At 37.6% G+C, this 11,493-nt stretch overlaps 1 protein-coding gene across 1 annotated transcript in view; it reads right to left on the bottom strand.

Moving 5' to 3' along the window:
- LOC110285416 (cytochrome P450 2C42-like) overlaps positions 1 to 11,493 on the bottom strand; it is a 30,898-nt gene that overhangs the window by 15,212 nt on the left and 4,193 nt on the right. Inside the window, exons 2-5 of the mRNA XM_021151559.2 lie at positions 9,285 to 9,447; positions 8,932 to 9,081; positions 6,187 to 6,347; positions 5,191 to 5,367 (exon numbers count right to left, since the gene is read on the bottom strand). Coding sequence (XP_021007218.1) covers positions 5,191 to 5,367; positions 6,187 to 6,347; positions 8,932 to 9,081; positions 9,285 to 9,447 — 651 coding nt within the window. The remainder of the gene's footprint in view (positions 1 to 5,190; positions 5,368 to 6,186; positions 6,348 to 8,931; positions 9,082 to 9,284; positions 9,448 to 11,493) is intronic.

The following is an 11,493-nucleotide window of genomic DNA, read 5'->3' as shown; positions in this document are numbered from 1 at the left end:
GATGGTCCCACCCACAAGGGGCCTTTCCCCCTTGATCACTAATTGAGAAAATGCCTTACAGTTGGATCTCATGGAGGCATTTCCTCAACTGAAGTTCCTTTCTCTGTGATAACTCCAGCTGTGTCAAGTTGACACAAATATAGCCAGTACACTACCTCAGAATAAAAGGCTACAAAAAAATTCAATGCTAATTGCCCCAAGAAACAAGCTGGAGTAGCCATTCTAATATTGAATAAAATTTGACTTTAAACCAAAAATTATCAAAAAAGATAAGGAATGACACTTCATACTCATCAAAGAAAAAAATCTACCAAGAGGAATTCTCAATTCTGAACATATATGCTCCAAAGGCAAGGACACTCGCATTCATAAAAGAAACTTTACTAAAGCTCAAAACACACATTGCACCTCACACAATAATAGTGGGAGAATCCAACACCCATCTCTCATCAATGGACAGATCATGGAAACAGAAACTAAACAAGGACAGGGTGAAACTAACTAAAGTTATGAACCAAATGGATTTAACAGATATCTATAGAACATTTCATCCTAAAACACAAGAATATACCTTCTTCTCAGCACCTCATAATACCTTCTCCAAAACTGACCATATAATTAGTCACAAAACAGGCCTCAACAGATCCAAGAAGACTGAAATAATCCCATGTATCCTATCAGATCACCACGGTCTTCAATAACAACATAAACAATAGAAAGCCCACATACACTCGGAAGCTGAACAACACTCTACTCAATGATAAATTGATCAAGAAGAAATAAAGAAAGAAATTAAAGACTTTTTAGGGCCTAGAGCTGACACTGTGCTCGCCATACCCAAATACTGCTGGGAGAGAGCTGGTCTCCCAGGAGTGCTGAAGCACCTGTGAGCACTGATAAAATCATCACTTCCTCTCCAATGACCTGCCTGGAGGCCAAGAACCCAAGAACCAAGGAACAGTCTCAGACCAGAAACCCTTAGCCAGATTAACAAGAGGGCACAGAGACAGTATATTCATTAACAAAATCATAAATAAAAAGGGAGAGATGACAACAGAAACTTAATAGGTTTAACTAAACTACCTAATTCATTCTATGAAGCCACAGTTACACTGACACCAAAAGAAAGAGAACTTCAGACCAATTTCCCTTATGAATGTCAATGCAGAAGTACTCAATAAAATTATTGCAAATCGAACCCAAGAATACATCAAAGAACTCATTCACCATGATCAAGTAGGCTTCATCCTAGGCATGCAGGGATGGTTCAATATACTGAAATCCACCAACATAATCCACTATATAAACAAACTCAAAGAAAAAAAAACACATGATCATTTCATGAGATTCTGAAAAAGCATTAGACATAATTCAACATCCCTTCATGTTAAAACTCTTGGAAAGACTAGGAATTCAAGGCCCACACCTAAACATAGTTAAAGCAATATATTGCAAACCAGGAGACAACATCAAACTAAATGGAGAGAAACTTGAAGCAACCCCAATAAAAATCAAGAACTGGACAAAGCTGCTCACTCTATTCCTATCTATTCAATATAGTATTTGAAGTTCTAGCTAAATCAACTAGAAAAAAAGGAGGTCAAAGGGATACAAATGATAAAGGAAGAAGTCAAAATATAATTATTTACAGATGATATGATACTATACTTAAGTGACCCCAAAATTCCACCACAAAACTCCTAAACAGCAAAGTGGATGGATATAAAATTAACTAAAACAAATCAGTAGACTTATACTCAAAAAATAAATGGGCTGAGAAAGAAATTAGCGAAACGACACCATTCACAATAGACACAAACAATATAAAATAACTTGGTGTGACTCTAACCAAACAAGTGAAAGATCTATATGACAAGAACTTCAAGTTTCTGAAGAAGAAATTGAAGAATACCACAGAAGGTGGAAAAATCTCCCATGCTCATGGATTCGCAGGATTAGTATAGAAAAATAAATGGCCATCTTGTCAAGCAATCAACAGATTCAATGCAAACCCCATCAAATTTTCAACTAAATTCTTCAAAGAGTTAGAAAGAGCAATTTGAAAATTCACTTGGGATAGCAAGAAATTCAGGATACAGAAAACTATTCTCAATAATAAAGAACTTCTGGGGAAAGCACCATCCCTGACCTCAATCTGTACTATAGAGCAATTGTGATAAAAAGCTACATGGTATTGGTACAGTGACAGGCAGGTAGATCAATGGAATAGAACTGAAGACCCAGAAATGAACCCATATACCTATGGTCACTTATCTTTGGCAAAGGAGCTACAACCATCCAGTGGAAAAAAGACAGCATTTTCAACAAATGGTGCTAGTTCAACTAGTGGTGAACTTGTAGGAGAATGCGAATTGATCCATTCTTCTCTCCTTGTACAAAGATCAAGTCTAAGTGGACAAAGACCTCCACATAAAACCAGATACACTGAAACTAATAGAGAAACTTGGAAAGAAACTTGAACACATTGACACAGGGGAATATTTCCTGAACAGAACACCAATAGTTTATGGTCTAAGATTAAGAATCACCAAATGGGACCTTATAAAATGCAAAGCTTCTGTCAGGCAAAGGACACTGTCACTAGAACAAAACAGCAACCAACAGATTAGGAAATGATCTTTACCAATCCTACATCCAATAGAGGACTAATATCTAATACATACAAAGACCTCAAGAAGTTAGACTCCAGAGAATCAAATAACCCTATTTAGAAAATGAGTACAGAACTCAACAAAGAATTCTCAACTGAGGAATATCACTGAGAAATACTGAATGGCCAAGAAGCAAATAAAGAAATGTTCAATATCCTTAGTCCTCAGGGAAATGCAAATCAAAACAACCCTGAAATTCGACCTCACACCAGTCAGAATGGCTAAGTTCAAAAACTGAGGTGACAGCAGATGCTAGCAAGGATGTGGAGAAAGAGGAACCCTCCTCCATTGCTGGTGCAATTGCAAGCTGATACAACCACTCTGGAAATCAGTTTGGTGGTTCCTCAGAAAATTAGACATAGTACTACCTGAAGATCCAGCAACACCACTCCTGGGCATATACCCAGAAGATTCTCCAACTTGTAATAAGGACACATGTTCCACTATGTCCATAGCAGCCTTATTTATAATNGCCAGAAGCTGGAAAGAACCCCGGTGTCCTTCAACAGAGGAAATGGATACAAAAAATGTGGTTCATTTACATAGTGGTATACTACTCAGCTATTAAAAACAGTGACTTCATGAAATTCGCAGTCAAATGGATGGAACTTGAAAAATATCATCCTGAGTTAGGTAACCCAGCCACAAAAAAAAAACACATGGTATATACACACTGATAAGTGGATACTACCCAAAAGCTCAGAATACCCAAGATACAATTTACAGACCACATGAAGCTCAAGAAGAAGGAAGACCAAAGTGTGAATGCTTCAGTCCTTCTTAGAAGGGAAGCAAAATACTCATAGAATGTAGAAGGTGTGAGGGACATGGGAGGAAGAGAGGAGGGGGAGGGGTAAAAGGGTCTGTATCAGGTATGGGAGGAGAAGGGAATAATATTCAGAGAATCAGGAATTTGAACAGAGGTGTGTAGCAATGGGGGAAGGGGAACTGGTGGTAGAACTGGTGTTCTATGGACAGTGTCCTTTGCCTTACAGAAGCTTTGCAACTTTATGAAGTCCCAATCGGTGATTCTTGATCTTAGACCAAACCCAGATACTGTTATGGATGCCAAGAAGTACTTGCTAAAAGAAGCCTGTTTAAGCTGCCTCCTAAGAGGCTCTGCCAGAGCCTGACAAATACAGAGGCAAATGCACACAGCCAACCATTATAATGAAGACAGGGACACCAATGGAGGAGTTAAAGTCTGAAGAGGCTGTAGGGATTGCAACTCCATAGTAAGAACAACAATATCAACCAACCAGACCACCCAGAGTTCACAGGGACTAAATTACCAACCAAAGAGTACACATGGAGGAACCCATGGCACCAGTTGCATATGTAGCAGAGGATGGCACTATCTGGCATCAATAAAAGGAGAGACCCTTGGTCCTCTGAAGGCTCAATTTCAGTGTAGGGGAATGCCAGGGCAGTGAGGTGGGAGTGTGTGGGTGTATGGGGGAGCACCCTCATAGAAGCATAGGGAGGGGGGATGGGATAGAAGGACTCATAGGGGACACCCAGAAAGAGGATAGCATTCAAAATGTAAATACATAAAATATCCAATAGCTAGATAAATATATAAAAGAATGGTAAATCCATTACACAGCAAGCATAAGGGTAAAAGTTCAGTGGATCAGAACGGAAAGCTAACAACAACAAAAAAGACCTTACATTTATGATAAGTGCCAACAGTGTTCAATAAAAATAAGTGGCTTTTCTACAAAATGGAGCAATGACAGAAGCATTTATTCATATAGGTGCCTGAGAGACATCAATCTATACTTCTACATTCACATCAACTCACTTGAAGTTACACTCGGTTAAGGCGTCATTCATCCTTGGCACTAATCATTCCTTCTCACACTGCAACCTGCACCTTAGAATTCACCTGAAAACTCCTCAGCTGCGCACAGCTAAGATTTTAAGATTTGATTCAATCTGCAGATGTTGTAGGTAGTCTGGCTATCTTGAGCTCTTTTCTAAGTTCCATACATTGTCTACAAAGACAGTATTCATCTGTCTATTATGGCATGACATTTTTTTTTCTGAGAATTTTAGAAATCTTTCCATGTGATGGACCCATTGCATTATATAACTCTTTTTTGTTTTGTTTTGTTGTTGTTGTTTTGGTTTGGTTTTCGAGACAGGGTTTCTCTGTATAGCCTTGGCTGTCCTGGAACTCACTTTGTAGACCAAGCTGGCCTCGAACTCAGAAATCCACCTGCCTCTGCCTCCCAAGTGCTGGGATTAAAGGCGTGCGCCACCACACCCAGCATGACTCATTTTCTAGGTTATTTTGTTTAAAAAAATAGGGTCAATATATTCAAATTACTGAACTGAATATTATATTACTGGAATTCTTATGGCAAATCCATGTACATATTAAGCGCATGAAGTACTTGTCAAACAGTGCTGGCCTGAGCCATTAAAATCTCCCTGTAAACACAGACAATTCATGGGACAAAAAAAAATGCTCAAGCAGTCAAATAACTAAATTGGAGTTTTATTAACATTTTACCTGTTCCATTTTGATCAGGAAACAATCAATAAAGTCCCGAGGACTGTTAATATCCAGTGACTCTTGATGCTGTTTTACCTTTGACAAAAAGTAATGTTCTGCAAAGGCAAAATTTTTATGTAATTTTCTGTGTCTTCCTGGTAGATAATCAATGACAGCAGGAAAATTATTGCAAATCTACAAAAGAAAATGATAGACGCTTAAAACACAGAATGTGTGTGTGTGTACCTTATAGTAAACCTTGGCCAGGAAGAGTAAATACAAATATAAATAATATATGCTATCCATCTTGAGTGAATTTATGTTTTGTATAGACATTCTTTCTGCTTGTAAAAATGCCTATGGGAGAATGAAATAAGAAATTTAACAGATAAAGTCTCAAGGGTTCTTGAATTACAACTGTGAACCTGTGCAGACCAGCTAGATGATTTCTTCAAGATCATACAAGCAGTCTTTAGACAACTGTAAGATATGCCAACTCAGCACAGGAAAATTTTGACATGATACACACACCACTCAAATATCAATGCTGTACTCCAGGGTTCCTAGTAGTTTCGATCCCAAACACTGTCTCTACTTGAAGAAAATATTCTTATTGCATATTATGATGTTTCTGGTAAGTGTTTTGATGACCAGGTCTCTAAAATATTTAATGGAGCATAAGCCTTGTGGCTAACAGCGTTTAACAATGAAATAAATGTCCACTGAGTTATGTAAGCATCTTCTAAGCATTGATCTGAAGATTTATAGAGAAAGTGATTTGAGGATTAATAGAAAACCAGTGAACAGTGTTCTAACAGCACACAGTTAAGCCTTCATTTCTCTTGAGAATTTTTTGAAATTTCATGGAGCCTATATCTCTAAGTGGTTTTTGGGTTTTGTTTTATTTGTTTGGTTTGGTTTTGTTGGTTTGGTTTGGTTTGGTTTGGTTTGGTTTGGTTTGGTTTGGTTTGGTTTGGTTTGGTTTGGTTTTTAAAGAAAGAAACTTGAACTCACCTGAATCCAAGGGGAACTCAGAATCTCNACATTTTCATTTAAGATGTCTAAGAAGGTAAGGAATTCCTGATCTTTATAATCAAAACGATTCTGGAAAACAATGGAGCAGATGACGTTGCAAGGAGCACAGCCAAGGATGAAGGTGGGATCACAGGGTTCACCTAAAGAATTGGAAACAACTTTAAAATGCTGCTGAAATATATGTGTGTATTTAAAAATGATATATCTTAACAGATAAACTGATGACAAGTCTTATACACACACACGGCCTAAGAGACATAACAGTAGTCCACTACACTTGTGCATCATTTTTATATTTAATGTAAGTTCACTGATCTGGCCTTCTATCTAAGTTATGAATTTAAGTGTGCTCAGTTTTCATCTCATACCTCCATTGACTGCTCTTTCACACCAGGTGTCTACTCTTTTGTAAGGGGAAAAAAGTCTTCAGCAATCCAAGGCTAGAAGTTAGTCATGCCTGTTTGTGAAGCCTCTAAACAACACAATACAAGAATGAATGGGGGTGGAAGGAAGTATAGAGCTGGGAATAGTTTAGGGATGAGGATGATCAAAATGCACTGTACAAAATTCTCAAAAAAACTGATAAAAATTAAAGGGAAAAACCACCTCCCTCCCTTTAGGGTGGTTATGGGAACCTAGAAACACTCGTATGTAGCAGTTAAAAGATTCATGTCCCTAGCCAGTAGAATACAATAAATACAGATTGCATCAATTCATGTATTGAGAAAACTAACATAAAAATGAAACATCTATTTTATGTGACATGAAAATGTATAAATAAGCATGAAATATAAAATTGATTTCTTAGAGCAAAGTTAAGATGAGAACTTTTGTTTGAAATATGCCCCCAAAAGAAAGCACACAAAAGTAAGAAATAGGTAGTTTTAATTCTCTCTTCTATGTCTACAAGCCTCCTATTATTTGCCTCCATTTAAAAGGACTAAATGTCTGAGGTGCTTAATATTGATTATCAATGTGGCAGGCTCTCACATCACCAGTAAGAGGAGCTTCTGGACATGTCAGTGGAGTGAGAAGACCCATCGCATTGATTAGCACCACTCCATAGGCTTAGGTGCTGGACTGCATAAACTGAAGGGAGTTGACCAAGCAGGGGCATTTTTTTTTTCATTATTGTACTTCATATTTATTTATTTTTATAAATTATTTTATTTATTTGCATTCCAAATGTTGCACCCCTTTAGTCCCCCCTCCCAAAGTTCTTCACTCTAACAGCCCTCCCCTTTGCCTCTAAGAAGGTTCTCCCCTACCAATCCACCCTCCCCCCTTACATACCCATCCACCCTCACTTCACCCTTCTCAGCATCCCTTTTTCCTGGGGCATCAAATATCTACAGGATTAAGCCCATCCTCTCCCATTGAGTCCAGACAAGTCAGTCCTCTGCTATATATGTGCCATGGACCATGGAGTAACCAGAAAGTGATTCAAGTTCCCCTTCTGTGAAATTCTATCATAATAGATTATAAACAAAAACTATAATCCCAAATTACCCTCCTTCAGGTGCTTTTCTTGGATATTTTATTTAAGTAACAGAAGTAACTAACATGTCCATCATTCCTTAACATTATTACTTTTTAACATTCATGTATTGTTTGAGGAGGACTCTATAATCAAATCACTAAGGCACTTAGAAAACTCAAAACCTAAGATAAAAATAAATTGAATCAAAAGTATTTTGGATAAATACTGGGACATTACATAATAAGAAACTGACTTAGTCATTCAGATTTCATGTGCTTGAAACACTATAGCAATGCCAAAAATGTATCAATAAATATTTTGTTATGTCAAAGGACAAAATAAAATATACTTAAGAAACATGGATGTATGTGTGACTCAGAGAAGAAATCTGAATTTTTTTTCTCATCTGTTACTTAATGTGAAAGACAGCATTTAAAAACAAGGTCATGTTTCATTGTGGCAAGTACTTCAAAATCTTTGTAAACCTGAAAGTGAGAGAAAACAATTATTTCTATAAATTTGTAGCCACTCCTTAATACAGAAAATGAAGGAAAATAAGATAAATGAATGAAGATGGAGCCAATAATGAAGCCTAGTTATATATATCACTGATGATTGAACATTAATTTTTAAAATCATGTAATAACATACATTTATTTTAAAAAGAAAATAGCATAGAAATAAGTAATCTATTCTTTTATAAATTATGGCATACTTTTAAAAGAACATGAACTGATAAATCTTTATTAAGATATATAGCCAAACAAAAAATATGTTACACAGCAACATTCTGTCAGAATTTTATGCAGGAATGTAGCATATGTCAGTTGTACAATATAGTCCAATTAGAGACAATTGTACTTTGTGGCTCCTTTTCCATATAAGTGTGAGGCTGTGATTACATGCAACATGTTTGCTAGTGAAATTAATATTTATACTAATGGAAATTATTGTCCTTACATAGTCAGAAAATAAGTTCACAATATAAATTCACATAATCATTTTCTTACTTAAAACAAAACAGTTAGAAAAGATTGGCATTAAATGATGGCTTAGACCCTCTACAACAGACACAATCCCACCATAAAACAAGCATCACAGATATATAAGCTCTCTTATTTTCTCTACAAACCACACTTTCCATATGAAGACTGAGGTTTAACATGGAATGAAAGCTCTAGACAGCCTTAAAACTTCTGGAGGATCTCATAAAATGACAGAAGTCTAAGATGAGTGACACCCACCATTGGTTTTCCTCAACTCATCCACAAGACAGCGAGCCTCTTCTTGAATTCGGTCCTCAATGCTCCTCCTCCCCATCCCAAAGTTTCGCAGAGTCATGAGTGAGAAGCGTCTCATCTCTTTCCAGGTTCTTCCACTGCTGAAAACAACCCCTAAAGGAAGAGAAGAAGTGAGTAGGGAGTTCCCAGGTAAGTAAAGGTGCTGATGGGTGGCTGCCATCAGCTGGGATTGAACAAGTTTCAAGTCTGCATTCTATCCTCATATTCCCTATGACCACAATCTAACACACACACATGAACACATGGGTACATGAGCACAGTTGGATGCATGGACACTTAGGCATATGGACACTTACCACAGTTTTTCTTAAACTTATCAAACACTGGAAAAACTCCTCTTCCAGCAAACTCCTCCCCATGATCAGTTAAGGCTTCTTTCACAGCTTCATATCCATGTAACACCACAGCAGGATTTCTGCCCAAGTACAGAGTGAACACAGGGCCATAGACTTTTGAAAACTGGAAAACAAAACAGAGATTAAAATATAGTAAAAAGATGTCAGTAACTGACAAGTCATACCTGCCAGAAGATGAGCAGGATGTCCACAGACCTTCCCTACTCTGTCTCTTACCTCAACTGCAATTGTTACAGTAATCCCAAGTACTGCAACAGAATACAAGCTGCAGCTCCCCTTCCCAGTGTTCATGCCTCCTGTGGATTTCACAGACCACCCCACCCTTGGCATCACTTACCACCTCTCTGCTGCATCCCAGCCCCCAACTCAGGGAGATACACCCAACTCGAGCACAGGATTTGTCTACCAGAAGGTCAGGTAGGCTTCTCTACTCTCTGTTATCCAGTCACAATACTCAGGGTCTTGCCTGTCACAGTAACAGACAATCTCCCTCTTACTTCCCTTCCCCTGCCTCCAACACCAGCATTAATTCCCCTTAAATCCAACAGCTTAGCAAGCCAGAAAATCTGACAGCACACAACAACAACAACAACAACAACAACAACAAAACCTCTCCAGTAAAATCCCACAGTGGAAGCAGAAACCAAGGAAAGGAACGCTCACCAGGCAAAACAAACTCAGAAATTAGTACCTAGACCTATATTCACCCCAAATTACAAATTGCTATATGCCCTATAAGAACACAATCTATAACAGCTAAGCCAATATGTCTCCACAGAAGCCCAGTTATCCTACCACAGCAGGACCTCAGTATTCCAGCATAGCTGAAGCACAAGAAAAAAAAAATGTAAAGATAATGGAGATCCTTAGAGAGAAATTAATCGCTTACCAAAATCCAGGGAAACAAAAACAAACAATTGGAGGAAATGAATAAATCCCTCAAAGAAAGACAAGAAACACAAAACATTGGAGAAAATAAATAAACACATTAAAGAAAGCAAAAAAAAAAAAAAAAAAACAGAAACCAAACAGGGTAAGGTTAACAAAACTGTTTGAGAATGAAGAAGATAATTAAGAAGTTCAAGAAGATAAAAGATCTCAACATAAAACCAGATACACTGAACCTGATAGCAGAGGAAATGGGGAACAGCCTCGAACACATTGCCACAGGAAACAAACTGACGAACAGAAGATTGATAGCACAGGCACTAAAATCAAGATTTAATGAATTTAATAACACAAAACTGAAAAACTTCTCTAAGGGAAAGTACACAATCAGTTGGATAAAGAGGCAGCCTGCAGAATAAGAAAAGACAGACATACACCAACTCTACATCTGATAGAGGTCTAATATCCAAAATAGGTAAAGAAATCAAGATATCAAGAAATAACCCAATATAAAAATGGGTGCAGATTTAAACAGGGAACTCTGGTACAGCGACAGACAGGTAGATCAATGAAATAGAATTGAAGACCCAGAAATGAACCCACACACCCATGGTCACTTGATCTTTGACAATCCAGTGGAAAAAAAAGACAGCATTTTCAACAAATGGTGCTGGCTTAACTGGTGGTTATCATGTAGAAGAATGTGAATTGATACTTTCTTATCTCCTTGTACTAAGCTCAAGTCTAAATGGATCTAGGAACTCCATATAAAACCAGAAACACTAAAACTTATAGAGAAGAAAGTGGGGGAAAGCCTCAAAGATATGGGCACAGGGGAAATTTTCCTGAACAGAACACCAATGGCTTGTGCTGTAAGATCAAGAATCAACAAATGGGACCTCATAAAATCGCAAAGATTCTGTAAGGCAAAAGACACTGTCAATAAGACAAAAAGGCCACCAACAGATTTGGAAAGGATTTTTATCAATCCTAAAAACCAATACGGGACGAATTTCCAATATATACAAAGGACACAAGAAGCTGGACTCCAGATAATCAAATAACCCCATTAAAAAATGGGGCTCAGAGCTAAACAAACAATTCTCAACTAAAGAATACTGAATGGCTGAGAAGCACCTGAAACAATGTTCAACATCCTTAATCATCAGAGAAATGCAAATCAAAACAACCTTGAGATTCCACCTCACACCAGTCAGAATGGCTAAGATCAAAAATCCAGATGACAGCAGATGCTGGTGAG

Source organism: Mus caroli, chromosome 19 (assembly GCF_900094665.2).
Source record: "Mus caroli chromosome 19, CAROLI_EIJ_v1.1, whole genome shotgun sequence".
In the NCBI taxonomy this organism is placed as follows: Eukaryota; Metazoa; Chordata; class Mammalia; order Rodentia; family Muridae; genus Mus; species Mus caroli.
The sequence above is the reverse complement of the archived record's forward strand: the minus strand, read 5'-3'. Positions and strand labels throughout refer to the sequence as shown.